General features: G+C 46.5%; 5 protein-coding genes across 5 annotated transcripts; 2 read left to right on the top strand and 3 right to left on the bottom strand.

Annotated features, from left to right (window-relative positions):
- Positions 1 to 759: 759 nt before the first annotated feature.
- Positions 760 to 1447, bottom strand: BP5553_09114 (Uncharacterized protein; the record flags this gene model as incomplete). The annotated part of the gene is made up of 2 exons (XM_032017737.1): positions 760 to 1194; positions 1253 to 1447. 2 exons carry the CDS (start codon positions 1445 to 1447, stop codon positions 760 to 762), a joined length of 630 nt encoding a protein of 209 aa, XP_031866380.1.
- Positions 1448 to 2224: 777 nt separating this feature from the next.
- On the top strand, positions 2225 to 2671 carry BP5553_09113 (uncharacterized protein; the record flags this gene model as incomplete). The annotated part of the gene is made up of 3 exons (XM_032017736.1): positions 2225 to 2235; positions 2288 to 2448; positions 2532 to 2671. 3 exons carry the CDS (start codon positions 2225 to 2227, stop codon positions 2669 to 2671), a joined length of 312 nt encoding a protein of 103 aa, XP_031866379.1.
- A 3317-nt stretch (positions 2672 to 5988) lies between these two features.
- BP5553_09112 (Uncharacterized protein) lies at positions 5989 to 8771 on the bottom strand (the record flags this gene model as incomplete). Its single annotated transcript, XM_032017735.1, has 8 exons — positions 5989 to 6266; positions 6327 to 6649; positions 6718 to 6977; positions 7037 to 7466; positions 7636 to 7743; positions 7789 to 8330; positions 8384 to 8496; positions 8573 to 8771. 8 exons carry the CDS (start codon positions 8769 to 8771, stop codon positions 5989 to 5991), a joined length of 2253 nt encoding a protein of 750 aa, XP_031866378.1.
- A 469-nt stretch (positions 8772 to 9240) lies between these two features.
- BP5553_09111 (Uncharacterized protein) lies at positions 9241 to 10701 on the top strand (the record flags this gene model as incomplete). Its single annotated transcript, XM_032017734.1, has 1 exon — positions 9241 to 10701. The coding sequence occupies one exon, from the start codon at positions 9241 to 9243 to the stop codon at positions 10699 to 10701; it is 1461 nt and encodes a 486-aa protein (XP_031866377.1).
- Positions 10702 to 12847: 2146 nt separating this feature from the next.
- Positions 12848 to 15313, bottom strand: BP5553_09110 (Alkaline phosphatase-like protein; the record flags this gene model as incomplete). Its single annotated transcript, XM_032017733.1, has 7 exons — positions 12848 to 14098; positions 14173 to 14403; positions 14455 to 14573; positions 14620 to 14815; positions 14877 to 15035; positions 15099 to 15169; positions 15226 to 15313. The coding sequence occupies 7 exons, from the start codon at positions 15311 to 15313 to the stop codon at positions 12848 to 12850; spliced, it is 2115 nt and encodes a 704-aa protein (XP_031866376.1).
- Between the last annotated feature and the right edge of the window lie 446 nt (positions 15314 to 15759).

The following is a 15759-nucleotide window of genomic DNA, read 5'->3' as shown; positions in this document are numbered from 1 at the left end:
CATGATTTATCGTCCGAGGATCTCCCCATGTACTATGAACCTTTTCGGCATAGTTGAATAGACACAGGTGCCGTTTTGGTTAGATTATAACCTCCAGTATAAATGCCACGGTTGCAACAAGGAACTCATTCGTTCTTACTGAGCGTTTCAGACGCCAAACCACATGATGGGAAGACTGAAATGTTTGAGAAGACGTTGTTAACGATGTGATTAGGATTCGCCTGTCGAGTGGCCCGGTTACTCTCGAAGGGCGAGGCCTGGTGGGGGCTTGTGGAGCATGTTCGTGATCTGTGGATAAGCTTCCCAGATTGATGCTTGTGGGAGCATGAATACAGCCATAAATCCTAGTATCATTGGCTTTCTCACTGGAGTTCTCCCATCCACTAATGACTCGAGTTCAGTTTTAGGATCTGGCTGGGTTGATTGCGGAATACTTTTCTGCGTATCCGAAACAGGTTCAGATAATTGCATCGCATCAATTTACAAAAAGGTCGGGGTTAAAGGCTGAGGGTTTGTTGTGTTATACATCTATGTTTTGGTCTATCTGGTGAAAGCGTCGCTACACAGTTGCTTGCAGCGAAAGGCATGACTGGAGTATAGAAAGGGGGTTCTAGCGTGATAGTAGCGGCGGGTGGATCCGCAGCTACGACTTTCTCTGTTTCACAGTCTAACTCTAATTCGATGCCACAGCAACAACTCTCTAACAGTAAACAGAGTGGACTTTCTAGTAGATAGATTTCTCAACTAGCACAGCCGATCCTACTCTGTCTTCCTCCATCCTTGAGGACCCTCCGGCCTCGGCATCCGCACTTCCCATCTGGACAGCTCGACCTCCAAGACGACTTTCCCCAGGCCCAATTTTTCTCTCAATCCATCATCATCTCGATCAAAATACAATGACCACAGTCCATCTCCTTCCATATTCTTCACCGCAACGAACCCTTCCCAGCCTTCCAATGTCATCCTCCTGTCCTGTCTGGTACAGCTGAATGGACCAGTGATATTTGGTTGTGCATCTACGCGTACCCCATATTTGACTTCATAGGTGTCTTTGTCGACGTAAATCCAGTTCATGATAGGAGCTACATCCGTAATGCTGGAAACAATTCCTTCATATTCCGCATCAGGGTACGGCAGGTAGTATCCTGCGAATGGGTGCCCTGGATTGTCACTTGTCCCAGTGCTGATGTACAGCTATGTGTGTCAGTTAAGAAGAACACTGCCTGCATGCTAGGGAGTTGTAGCAAGTTACCTTGTTGTTCTTGAGAACCACCTTTTGGCGATCAATCTCGCTACTCATTTTAGACGGCGAAGCGCAAGTGACAATGAGGTTGCATCTTCGAGCGCGATGTTCCTCCCTTCGATCCTTCGACTGTCCTTGCCTGATAGCTTCATTACTAGCTAAAAGAGCTGGACAAGCAACGAGTGCAATGAGTAGTGAAGTCATTTTATGATATTCTTGTGTAGCATCCGTCTGATTTGAATGGTATAAAATCAATTGCTATCACGCCAGAAGGATTGGGTCATGTTGTTCAATGAGTGTCTCGGAATAAAAGGTAAGTAGCAGCTGAGTTCTTCCTGTCGCCTGTGGATCTTTATGCGCGGGGAGCGAAATGGCCATATTATAGATCTTCAACAGGGGTACTTTTTCCGCTAAAGATGCTGGTGCCGTTCGGAAACATATCACGGACCAGGTTTGGTGGGAATCATCAGGTGATTTCCCACCCCTATACTTCTTACGTATCAAGTATAAGTCCACTTTTAGAAAGTAAGTCCACCTTTACAGAATCGTTTCCGACGTCCAGGGAGTTACGTAGGGTGTCCCTTAGGCAGAGGGGAGAATAGGGGGCGGGATGGATTAAGCGAGAGGATCGCCAGGGGTAATCCCGTGCCTCGATTTCACACTTTCAATATTGACACTTTCAACGCCGGGACTCTGTTTGGAGGGGTAAAGTCTTACTTCATGCAGATGTGATCGGTGGGCTCTTCCTTAGAAGTATTTTACTATCGAAATATTCTAGAACACGATATAAAGTCCATGGCCGACGCTCAGAAAAAGAAAGTCTATCATCGCAACCACTCTTCAGCAATCATACATTCAATCCTCGCAATAAAAATACTCGTCGATAATCAACCCCACAAGTAAAGTCCAATCATTACCTAGTCCACGCTTGCTCCTGTCTAAGTCTACCATTAAAACTTAGCGACAGCAGTCTCTTTTATAATGGCTTCTACGTAAGTGTACCTCTCAAAGACTCGCACATGCGCAGCCTCTAACGAGCTTTAGAGCAACATATAGCAATACTGCGGGAGGCGCCGCTTATTCTCCCAACTCCAGTGATGACGAACGCGCAGCGGGAGGACGCAAAGCCATCTCGACACAACAGAACCTCAACAACTCATCTCTTCCCCAGCTCCCTACTTCAGACGGGCTTCGTGCACCAGCTGGTAAGTTACATCTTGTGATAATGCCACCACCCAATGGTGAAGTCGGTGACTGGCAGGAAGTATCACCGACTAACAATATGCAGGTGGCCTTCTACGGGGTGCTGTCGATGATAATGGAAAGTTGAAGAATGCAGGCTTGATGGTTGGGATCAAGCTTGACTTGGAGGCGGAAGTGCATCTCACTGCAAGAATACGCGGTGATATCGTGATTGGATTGTACTGAGCCGGGGAGGGTTTTGTTTCTTGATACTACGAGGGAAGGACGGGGGGAGTAAATAGCGCATTTCTTTAGTAAACTGATATTATATAAGTTAGATAGCTTGAATAACGAATCGGAAATTATAGGACTAAAAGAAGTTTGAAGTAAGCCTTACTTTAGTTTTAGTACTAAGAAAATAAAACTCGAAAAACGAAGTTAAATATAATAAATATTTAAATATTTAAATATAATCTTAGTACTGCGGTTTGCCCCCCTGGGTTTAGCGACCCTCTGCTTCGGGAAAGGTGCGTGCACAAGCTAGCTGCCGCCTTCAACGTCTATAAAACTTCGCACTCCCCGTTACTCGACCTTCTTCTTCTTCAAAATCCTTTCCTAGCAACCCTCGCTCGGCTATTTGACCTCGTCATACGCTATAGACCCCTCTCTATCGAGACCTACTTGGAACACTCTAATTATAGCTGAAATACTTTGATAGTACGGCTAGGCGAAGTATACGAGGTAGTTAGAGAGATTATTAAATAGGCCTACGAATTCCCCTTGGCTACTATCAATGCAGCTCTTCAGAGCTCGATACTAGAACTAACTTTGAAGTAGTACCTACTAGGAGTAATTAGCAAGCTGGCCGGCTATTATAAGTGAGCTTATATTTCAGTTGCAAACTACTCGAAAGGGAATCGTTCATCTCATTTGTGTAGGACGGAGTTTAACTAGCAAAGGATTTAAGACACCTCTTGCGACTAAAGGAATTTATATTAGGGCTTAATGATGAAATTGTGATTCTTAGCTTTACTCTAGCTGGATATGTCAATAGTATAGTCCTAGCTTCTTCTCAGCGCAACTATTTCAAGGTCCTACTCTCTCGAAAGCCTTTCTAAGTAAACAATCCGTATTGTATCTGCTCAGTCGCCCTTCCTACCTGGGATAATATATCTACTATAGAGGTTCTCAAAAGCTACTATCTCTAAGTCGATGCCTTATCATCTCTACTATAGAACAGTTAGGTTAAGTTATAGAGTCAAGGACTTTTCCTTTACAGTGACTTCCCCTTTTCTGTAGACAGTCCTACTTACTGTTTATAATTCTTCTACCCCTTTCATTCTTCCGAGGTAATTTTCTTTCTCCGATATATTCAGAAAGGCGCTTCTCGATATCTTCCGGTAATATATTGTTCGGGAGAGGATAAGTAGTTTTCTAGATCTATATTAGTACTAGTCGTATATTTTTAGCAAGTAGTCGCTTTATTTACTATCTCTGCTATAGATAGCGGCTACGATACATGGTCCCTAGATCTGTACGTGGTGTATCGACCATACTTGCAAATGATCAGAGCGACGTCAATACTATCGAATTCCCCTAATTCATAGGCTTTCTTAATCAAGGTCAAATGCGATTGTTTGCAAGACGCCCTTAGGTCGGTTCTATAAGACGTTAAAGGCATCAGCCTACAGGAGGGGAAACCTTTAGTACAACTACCCTTAACTTTCCCCAGGAAATCAGAGATTACTAACTACTTCTACGTCGAACAGAACCTGCTGTTCCACTACCTCTCCGATCTCGAGGCGTATCGAAACAATGTCGCTGCCCTGGATTATTCAACGCTCCAGCATCTTGACTTATTGCTCGAATTTACCAAGAAAACCTACGAATCTTCCACCGAACGCCTTACCACCCTTCTTGAAAAGCGCTAAATCAGGTATGAACTTCTGTGGGCCCTCTTCAAGCTGAACACGATCGTTTACACCACTTGTGTCAGCACAGGGAGGCTAAGATGTGTCAAGTATGATTCTGGCAAAGAGAAAAAACAAAGAACGGAGTAGAATACTTTCATGCCGGGTGTTACTATCTAGACTCCGATGGGAAAGTGTTTGGCATGGTCTCGACTGTACTTAGGATTAAGAAATTCCGTGGGACAATGCGGATCAACTCCCTTGGAGTCTTTCCGCTACAATACTACTAGAAAAGTATGGAGACGAGAGCTTATCTGGAGAAATGTAGTCGAAGATTTCTCAAGCTCACGAATGTTCACCATTGCCAGTACCAAGGAATTGCCTCCTACATAGAGGGAAACCGCCCTCTCAAGCTATTTGTCAACAGCCAAATCATAGTCGACGCGGTTTATTTCCAAGAGGCCAATCCGAACTATACCAAAGCAAGCATCGATAAGTCTTGAAAAGAGAGCTCACCGGGCGATGACTAGCTGGTTTTGGGTGGGGACGATGATTCTCAAAAGTCATCTGACCTAGTCAAGAGCAATGGCATGGAGCCTTCAGACGTGAAGCGGGACGACCTCATTATCTGCAGTATAACTGTGCTTGGGTTTAGCCTTGGTATCAAACTGTGGGGTGAGTGCTTTCGCTTTCCTACTGCTGAAGTCACGGTGTAGCTAATGCGTTTAGTATAGCTGAGTTTGCTGTTGATCGTGTCAGAGACATTGACTAGCAGTCTAGGGCTCTCGCTCACCTTTATATCCCTCCAAAGAAGAAGAGAGCTATTCACGCTCTTCTTGAAGCTTGTATAAAACGGGCGTCTATTAACTCCTTTTATTTTGATGATTTAATCGCCGGGAAAGGGCTCGGGTTCAACGTGCTCTTGTAGTATGACAATTGATCTCCGTTGTTTGACAAATGCTAACATGCATACCAGCGGGCCACTAGGAGCAGGCAGACCTTAACTTCCGAGGTCCTGTCCGAGTATATTCAAATGCCACTCTATGCGTTATGTCTTTATGCATAAACAGTCTCACCTTCTCATAACTTTGCAGGTCTCCGATGGCGAGCTAGAAAAAACAGCAGAAGAACTCGAACAACGGCTTCCTCTTATCCTTGAGCGTGCTTCGAAATGGAATGCTCTCCTTCTAGATAAGGCGGATGTTTTCCTCGAGAAGCGTTTAATCAGCGACATGATCAACAACATTCACCACCACGAAACCAACCAACTTTTACTTTAGCGTCAAGCGCAATTTTCAGACCATGGCTCTCCTCCTATGCAGTAGCACCGTGCTCTTCAAGCTTCCAAAGACGGGAGCGAAACCACGTGTGATAGTTGAAGGATGAGGTTAGTGACGAAGCACTGGTAGTTTAAGCGGCTTTTTCACTAAAAACTTTTGAAAGTTACCGTTTAAGTACGCATTGAACTACTATCTTCCAACACAAGAGTCAAATCCCTATCCAAAACTCCACTAAACAATCCGTTTATCTAGCGCCCCGGCTAGTCCCTTCTAGTGTGTATATGATGGCGTGCTAAATACTCCGGGATACTCGTTCGAAACACTTGCTTGTCTACTTTAGCAATATCTGTCGCTAGCCCCTTGTCTACCCCGCCTAAGCTGGTACGGCCTTTGGTGCTCGACGAGACACCTTTAGTGGCTCCTTCAGGTTATCGATGATAGATGAAGGATCATGAATGATACCGCAGACGGCTTCGAGCTCAACCCCTTCCAGCGCGTCGACCCCGAGCAACTCAGGCGCAAGAAGCACCACGGCAGCCGTTAATGCGGCAGTGATTTCTTCGCATAAGAAACCGTGCCCACTTGCATCGAGCGTGACCCCAATGTTCAGGCGGTTTGCGTATGGATCCCCGGCACCAGCCATGACGACGGCTATAGCAGCTAATTAGCCCTCGATTCGGAAGACATGGAGAGAAGACAAATATGACTTACTGATTTCGTTGGGCGCACTACACATCCGTGCCTCGTAGTGGCAGACCACAGGACGATCGCAGTTATCGAGACAGCGCTGTGCAAGCCTGCTCTGCTCCGCTACGAGCCCTCCTCGCTCCCAAAGGACTGCGCCATCATCACGGCGGACCTTTCTTCGGAGGCGGCTCGTTGGAATAGGCCCTTTACCACAGCCCAATCCCGTCTCATCTGCATCGGCCTCATATGTGACATTTTTGCAAAGCTTCAAGGTCGGATCATTGAGAGCTGAGACCCAAGAAGAGATGCCGACAGACAGCATCTTTTCCAAGACGGCTTGGCTGGTGCTATTAGAAAGAAATGCGTTAGTATTGTTTGGTCCCAAAGACTACGTAGATAATGCGTGTGGACTCACAATGTGGCATCTTGGAGATACATTGCAGGCTTAAGAGGCTCCTCGCCATCAGCAATAGCCGCTTCCACGTTGTCCATCTCAGCATGATCCCCTTTGCAGGTCGAACCACTGCACATGGCTTTGAGCTTGCCGAACATCTCAGTAGCGAGATCCTTGCCGCCGTTTCCGTCTTCGGCATTTCCAATGTCGATGGTAGACAGATTGCCTACCCATGCGGCGATCGTAGGGGATGGAGCTGCGGTTGGGGTACAGCCGGCGACCTTCGTGCAAGTCTCCGCATCAGCGATACCACCGACAATCGTACATGCGGCGCAGTTACTAGTCCACACTTGTCGCACAGGCAGAACGCTTGGTTAATCCCCTGGTCAGGATCTTCATTGTGAAGTTCGCCTGAAGGCGTGGGCGCGGGGGTGATGCTAACAGGGACCGAACTTGTTGCGGAACCGGTACCAGTAGCTGCGCTGGTCATATAACAACTAGCAGGGACGTCGCGCTTCTTCCTCTGAGGAGGATTGGCGAAGGTTCTGTGGAGAGCTTGGACAGCTGTGTCGACGCGGCCCATAAAAATTTCGAATTCTGTCGTCGAATGGGTGTCAATTAGATCTCTAAATTCGAACAAGGGCACAGAGCGCTGTGAGTTGTACATTTTCTCCGTTGCTGTTTTAAGGCCTCCAATAGAACCATCGATGCTTTCATCAAATACTGAAAGTGCGTCTTTAGCGCCAGTTCCGGAGCCGATGCCTTGAATCCTGTCCAACAAATTAGCATATTAGAAGGTCGTGTCTATCGAGTAAGTTGAGGAGTTTAAAAGCTCGAGCTAAGTCGGTCTTAGGAGCTGTCTCGGGAGCTAGGATGCAACTGCCTGGCCTCCTGAAACAGCTCCGAGCTCACAGCATTTTAGTATTAGAATAAGCCTACCAGGTTTTAATGTTCACGCTAGCAGCGGAATTTTTGAATGTCAATCTACCGAAATTATTGTTAGAGACTGGCTTTGCTAAAGACCCAGAGCAGTAGATACCGTCAATCCTACACAATGTTAGTCTGGCGGGCAAGAAGAGTCGGGTTACTTACTTAACATTGCCATCTTCTGTCTTGTAACATGCAAGAGAATTGAAAAGGGTGAAGAGGTCGCCCGGAATCTTCGATTTGACTTGTTGAAATATGGTGTTAAACTCGGTTCGAGGCATAAAGGGTAACATCAGCTTAGGGCTTTGATCCCGTCCCAGGGGGTAATGTGCGCCTTTGGCATAGGATAATACCAAGGAACAAAAGCCGAGGACGTCGTCGCTGACTTTGGACTGGTTGATACCATTTGTGTTGGACTGAAAATATTGGTCTGTTACGACAAAAAGATTACCGGCATCAGGGTTCCCTGCTCTGGCGGTTTCGGAACCGGCAAGAATGTTCCGCTCTGGGGGGAGTATATCTGCTAGGTCTTCTTTCATAAGACTATACAGCGCTTCGAGGGGCATTGGTGCGGTGATCTGTGCATCCCACTCCACGTCTTCTGGTTTTGTACCTTTAGATGGGCTACCGATACTCCACGGGTTGCATTTGCTATTCGCAACGTCTATATTGTCTGTGTCGGCCCCGTTCCAGGGCTGCCAAGCAATCTGATAGCGTTAGTATGACAGGAATAAACAGGAAGGCAAGTTCTTGCACTTACAAGGTCCGCAGCTGCTGCTGCACCTGCCCTAGTAGCATCTCCAGTCCCGACTTTGATGTTCTGGCCATTCAAAATGTACTCTGCGTGGAGTTTCCCCGAACGGCCAATCGTGTCTGCTGTCAGCTCGAAGTTCGGGCCCTATATGTCCTGCGATGACTTGTCTCTTTGCCGTATCGGTATCAGCCTTACTACAAGCAGCGTTCATAAGATAGAAAAAAGGAGACTCGAATTCGGCGCCAATGCCTGCGGTCCTATCGGAAGTAGGTGCGGTCAGTTCATCTCCCTCATTGTCCTGGATCGCTGCGTCGCACGCATTCACGCGTGGCTGTAGAGGCACATGGACTGCAGAAGCAGTAAGCAAAATCGACAAATACAGAGGTAGATGCATAGTGGGCAACTCCTTTTGTTGTGTGTAAAGGCAGGCTGGGTAATGGTAATAAATGGCAATTGAGTTGCTTTCTCAGGTATGTACGAGACAAGCACACGGTTTATACTCCCTTAACCATTATACATCGAAAGAAAATACTTCCTAGATCCTACTTATTTTACGCCTCACGAGTTAGTATCTTACGCCTCCGGAGGTAGGCATTGCAAGTTGTGCAGATGTTGAAGATGTTCTAAAATAAGTACTTACCTACCTAGGTAGGTAGTAATGTTGGTTCACCGTTGTTGCTGACCGATACATACTCGTATCGCGGGGGCGTAAAAAGTGATAAAAGCGATTCCCCTACAAGCAAGTAGCACACCTTGGTATCGACGGTATCTCTCCCGCGACATAAACATACCATACCCACACTCAGTAGCGTTCCCCCCCTCAATCTTCAAGCACCACCACCACCACCACTACTACTACTACTATGGCGCTTACTCGTCTACCTACCGAAATTCTTGACACAATCATCCCACATACCTTGCCAGAGGGTTTCGAGAGCCTGGCATTGACCTGCAGGAAAATCTACGCACTATGCACACCATTCATTGAGCGCCACAACCACCTCCGCTCGCAGTTCCAAAGGTTTATGTACAGGGAATATTCGAGGGACCCGTTATTATTACCCATCAGAAACGCGTTCGATCTTATTACACGTATCGCTATCGAGCCTATGGTGGCGCGTTATATTAGAGACGCAGACCTCTACCGTGACAACTACCCCCCTCGTGCTAGAGTCCCTCAGCTTGTACCGGATGTTTATCGTGGTGGGCCTGTGGTCACACTGTTTGCCGATTCTCCTTACCTAAGACAAGCAGGTCTGGACTGGAAGGAATACTATGCCTCAATTAAAGAGGATCTTAAACCACGCCCCCACTACTCACAACACGCTGCTGCTTTTATTTTAACTCTCCTGCCCAACGCCAAGACTCTCAAGCTACCAAGATTATGGAAGCCGCTCGACAAAACCGAGAAGCTTCTCGATATTATCATTCACAAAACCAAGCAGTCGAATTTCCTATGGGACAGTCCTAGTCTCGCTCAAGTCACTAGATTTGAGTCATACAAGTCGTCAGGCGCCGGACACCGATTTGACTTGGATAAAGCGGTTCCCTTCCTGGCCTTACCACACGTGCGGTTGTTTCGCGGCCCTAGCTGCGTGGCTATAGGCAGTGACTCTATAGCACTCGCATCTAAAGATCCGTATCTTTGCTACGGTGAGACTCTTGAAATTGTTCATCTCGCGGGCAGTTGTATCGACGAGGTGGCTATTGCCGACTTTCTTAAACACACCTCACGTCTTAGGACGCTTAAGTACTCTCATTCGAAAAAAGGGGATAGTGAGGACTGGGACATCTGCAAATTCGTCACGGCAATTGAGCGCGAGGCAGGGAGTTACCTCGAGGAGCTTTCTATCTCTCTATGCGAGCCACGCAGTTCGGTTACTCCTGGCAAGGCGTCGATGCGCGGCTTTCAGCGTCTGCGGAAGCTCCAATTGCCTCTCGAGATTGCAATGTGTAATGTTGCTAATGCTACATCTCGAGTTACCACACCAAACGAAGGTTTAACGGGCCAAGGACTAGACAAATTTGAGCAATTTATCGGTGACTTTGTACCTGCTTCAGTCTCTCAGCTATCACTACTATCAAGCGGGACAGACCACCATGAGATGGCCCTCAAGGTCATGTTTCGTGATTTCGCCGCTAGGAAGGATTCTCAGTTGCCTGCTCTCAAGGAAATCTACCTTTCCTGCCTTATGAGTCCAAGTGCAGACGATGCGTACAAGGAAGAGTGTGCAAAGCTGGTTGCGGAGACCGATGAGGCGGGCGTGGTGTTACATCTAATGGACTGGCGGGACATGCCAACTATAGCATGGAGTGAGGCATAGTGGCCGTGTCCCTTTTCTTTGACATAGAATAAGAGACATCTACAGGCTATGTAGCCGGGAAACTGGCTTTTATTTCAGTGGGCTGGTTAGGACTCATAGAACGCAAAACGGAGTAGAAAACCCTTGTTGATGTTTGGATTACTGATGAGAAGGGAAAAGCACAAAAGAAAAGAGGAATGAGGGTGGTGGATGAGATCGTGGTGGAAGTGAGACTGAGAGTTCTCACGTTAAAACAACTCGACAAAAGAGCTAGCGAAGGACTGTAGGGTTGGTCTGGATGGTGTTTGCAGTTGAGATCTGTGAAGGGAGCGAGGATAAGCCTACCGTGCTTAAAGATCTTTGTGTCTAGAATTTTCGAGATTCCCATGAGATGCTACTCAGCGAGCCCTGACCTCGAAAGTCGAAGCTAGTATAATATGATCTGCCTTTGTTCTCACAGAAGGATCATCATCTCCCTGCTTCTTTCTTTCAATGTGGCCTTTTACTCACGCTTCCCACAAGAGTATATCATCTATTAACTGACCGGCCCTAAGGTGCTTATATCCTACTCAATTAGTTTTGAGAAAATTGGAATGGGGTAACCCACTTACTTAGGTCTCGATCAAATCTGCCAACGTCGTTATAATTGAGATAAGACACAAGGTAGCGTCCGATATTGTTGTTGCTCTGACTGCGTATTTAATACCCAAAGTCCTTGAGTCGCTTGAGCCAAACATCGGTTCCAAACCAAGAGCTTCCTGTAAGCTTGCTTCTAGTAGTATCCTTCCTCCTGTTTAATCCTTCGTTCTTTCTCTTTCTTCTTTTTCCCTCGTCATTTCATTTAGCGTTCGTAGTATCCATTGATACTAAAAGGTGATCTGCCTAGGTCAATTTTGATATACTTCGAGTATTAAGCCTAGGGTACTTGAGAGTTGTCTATTATTCTAGGCTGTGTTTTGTCAAAGACCCTCTATTCGGATAAGTTGTCTTTGAGAACTTTCGTATAATAGTCAACAGGGGTATAGGAACTAATTTTGAGCTTATAGTTATATAGCGAGAGACTTAAATCGATTTCCTCTAAACCAAAGTAGAGAGATAGTAGTAGTACTTAAACGAGATATTTTCTTATATACGTTATAAAGTAGTAACAGCTAATTTTATATTGATACTAAACTTATATATACTCTGTCTATTTACTATATAGGCTATATTTCCTAGTAGTTCCGACTAAGAAAACTATACTTTTACGTATTTTACTTTAGTTAGTATTTAAGTAATATAGATAATTTAAGTACTGTAAGTTAGTAGAGTTCAGAGCATAGGACCTCTTTAGTATAGTTATATCTGTGTCTTCTCATTTGATTGTAGTATATATATAATATTGTATACTTTCCCTTATAATTCCTAGAAAAATACTACTAGTAGAAAGCTCCTAGGGCATATGACGACCGGGAGGAAGCTCCTATAATAGAGAGAATCAACTGGCGTAGAATTAGTCTTTTCTAATATACTAATAAAAGCTTTATCTCTATTTTATTTTTTGCTATAATAGACGGATTGTAATATTTGTAATACTTGCTTTTCTATATAGATAATTACATCCCTTTCACCTGATTGTTGATAATAGGCACCTTGTATTCCTTAGGTACCTTTTTGAGTAGGCGCTAGGGAAGAGAGAGGTGCCCTGTATTCTATAGATAACTCTTTGAAAGGGTGCCTAGAGAAAGAGAGGCGCCGCTTTTTTAGCAGGTGCCTTTTTAGATAGGAGCGACCGGACCTAGGGATTAGCAATGCAATGGCCTCTTATCCGTTATGATAACATTGATGAGGAGTGTTTGCTTAGTGGGGGATATTAGAAATGTATTGAATGTTGCGATTATCGTGTAGGTGAAGAGGATGACGAGAGAAACTTTAGGTTGACTTGTAGAAGCAAAGACAAGATAAAGCTTAAGGCTCTTAGAGAAAACAGCTACTCTAGGTACTCTTATAAGAATACTACGGGTGGTTTAGACATGTGGTATGGAGTAGGTGACGTTATGTCAAAGGACATACTATCCCTCCGTTGGTGGGCGGGCGTCTAATTCCACGCACCAACCCACCAAATGGCGGGCCTTGAATGTGAAGTTCATTATATGTATTTCATATGTTCCACATTTTGGTATGTTAATTACAGGTTAAACGCTACCCACCCAATGGCTAGCTGAAACACAAGCATGCCAACCGTCAGGCCCCTCTGAATACCATTCTTCGGCGCAGCGCCCGTGGCTGGTACAGTCGTGGTGCTTCCGTTGGGGGCCATCTCAGCAGCACTACCAGTTGCATTATCCGCCCGAGCAAGCCCGAGACAATTGGCCATATTGAAAAAGATATCAATATTACCATAAACACCACCAAACAATTCCTGGCATGGCCCCATAGCAAACACCGGTACATCCGTAAGCGAGTGGACGCCCTGAGCTTCATTAGTCGGGATCGTTCCATTCACGATGAAACCATCTGTATTGTCCTTTGGGTTGGCATAATAGTCATTCGATGCATGCCCGCTAATATTCGTCGCGGGAAGTCGAGGGCCATCTTTATGGACACGGTAGTTCTCCCGGTGGTCGGGCATGGCGCCAACTCCCTGTGCGAGCGTGTATCTTGGGTCCCAATTGACTGGGAAATTCACTCCCGTGTTGTATGAGATGCTCGCATTGGTGATGGTGTACTGGCTAAGGCCAGAGCTGGCGTAGGTACCAATAGCATTGCGCTTATCGCGGTCATTCGTCTGAGAGCTTAAATATTTGGTATCGGCCGATCCGAATACGTCAAAGCCGTGGCCATGGTCTGCCGTGACGAGAATGAGTGTGTTGTTAAGTTCACCCATTGCTTTGAGCTTTTCGACCGTGGCCTTGACGGTATCATCCAGCTCAAGTAGGTCTCCAAGGGCGCGGTCATAGTCTAGGGTGTGCATCTGTTTGTCGATAGAAGCTGCTTCAGACATCATGAAGAACCCCTTATCTCCACCACGAGCATGGAGGATATCAATGGCTTTGAGGGTCATTTCCTTCAACCCAGGAAGGTCCAACGCTGGCTTTTTGTTGCCTGATGGGTCATTTTTCATGGTCTCTAGGTTCTCCTTATACACGTTGCGATCGAGCCAGACCGGAAGCGTGGAAGTAGAGAAGATTCCAAGGGCCTTGCTAGTGTTTGATGCCGAAAGCAACGACGTCTTATTGAGCGAGACACTGTAACCAGCGCTAGAAAATTCGGCATAGTAGTCCTTGCCTTGATAGGAACCTGAGCCAGGAAGGAATTGCTCAGCCCCTGTACCGAAGAAGACATCAGGTCCGCTGAATTTGGTCCACGTATAGTTGGTGACGCCTCGAAGTGCTTGGTCGATCAAGGCTCCATATGCGTAGCGAGATCTACTATGGCCCTTTATGATCCAGAGTCAGCATCTATCATGGCCGTGCCTCTGAGGCTTCCGAAAAGTGGAGACGTTTTACATACAGTTAAAGCAATGGGTGTGGCATCGGCCACAAATGCCGTGCTGACAACACCAATTGCGCTCCCCCAAACACGTGTGAGGAGCTCGACTATTGTCTCAACTTTAGGGTCGTCGAACAGATCAGGGCTGGAATCGGCATAAACTCCCATCGCGTTAACGGTACTCTTGTGGCCGGAATATAGAGCCGAGGCACTATTAGCAGAATCTGTGATGTAGCTGTCGAGGGAATGGGTCTAACGGGTATCAGCGACCTGAGTACACGAGGGCTGGCACGATCTACATACCATTTGATGTCCTAGAACCGGAAACTTGTCCATCATCATCGTTGACTGGTATTTTCCATTGATGCTCTTGTGGGCAATCAATCGTGCCGCGGTTATCATGTTCGTGGTCATACCATCACCTAGAACGACATGAGCTAGGTCAATGGACAGCAGTAAGTGTCTCACCAATGAACAATATGACGTTCTTCGCCTTCTTTTGCTGCTGCAGAGGTCTAACGATCCAATTCGCAACGGTTTTCGTTCCATTGTAGTAGGTCAGAGTTGCGACATATTCCCCGGGCTCGTAAAGCGCGACACGACGATAGGCCTTGGAGGTAACTCGCACCACGGATGGGGCATGGGCATCTTGTGCAAAGAGGTCCTGAGAAGGTGTGAGATAAAGCTATCCAGACAGCATGGACTAATGGTTATGGAATAATTACCTCGTACCAAGTGAAGTTCCACCTTTCCAACTCAGGCTCAGGAACCTTGAAATAGGTAGCGGCTGGCTGAGCTGGGCCATTCGCCTTTGCAATGGTAAAAGCAAAATTGGGGTCTGGAACTCCTCCATTTGCCTCGGAACCATTGACGGGTGCGTGAACCTGCCAGCTATATCAGCACACGCGATCCACTTAGACCATAACCGGTTTGGTATTGCGGCATACCTCGAGACGAATATCAAAGTACTGGCCGGCGAGGAAGTCAGTTTGGTCCGGGGGAAGTACGCAACCAAGTGCTAAATCACATAACATTAGAAAATTGCCAAGATATGTCTGAGATAGGATTGTATACTTGGACATCCGCCCAATCGCTGGAAGGTCTGTGCAGCGGACAACGTAAAGATGGAGGCCGCTGCCAATACACCTGAAATGGAAACCATGATGGACGAGAAAAAGGAAGCGACTGGAATGGCTGAAGCAGAGGAAACAAATCAGGGACCCAGGAAGCTCTTATATGCTCCCAGGTAGCTGCTGCATACTGCACAAGTTAGCTGGAAGGATCCTGACTCCAGGCACCATTTAGCGGGGCAGGTTGATGCTGGCAATTAACGTGGAAGCTCTGGAGTAGCACACGACATGATAAGGAATCATAATTGATAAATCCCACACGTGGTGACCGGGGAGTATGGGTTATAAGCATGTCTTGGCTGCCGGATATGTGCATGGAGGTTTAATGGGAAATGCGAGTCGAAGTACTACTAGAGTACCAGGAACGAAGATTGGTTCACCCTTGTGTTTGTATGTACAGGAACGAGCAGAACCGCTGTGACCTCTGGGCCGACTTCGCCGGGGTTTGAGCTCCAGCCTGTTCAGTCTCCCTTCATCT

Source organism: Venustampulla echinocandica (genome assembly GCF_003357145.1).
Source record: "Venustampulla echinocandica strain BP 5553 chromosome Unknown scaffold_9, whole genome shotgun sequence".
NCBI classification, from domain to species: domain Eukaryota; kingdom Fungi; phylum Ascomycota; class Leotiomycetes; order Helotiales; family Pleuroascaceae; genus Venustampulla; species Venustampulla echinocandica.
This window is presented reverse-complemented; position numbering and strand designations above follow the sequence as displayed.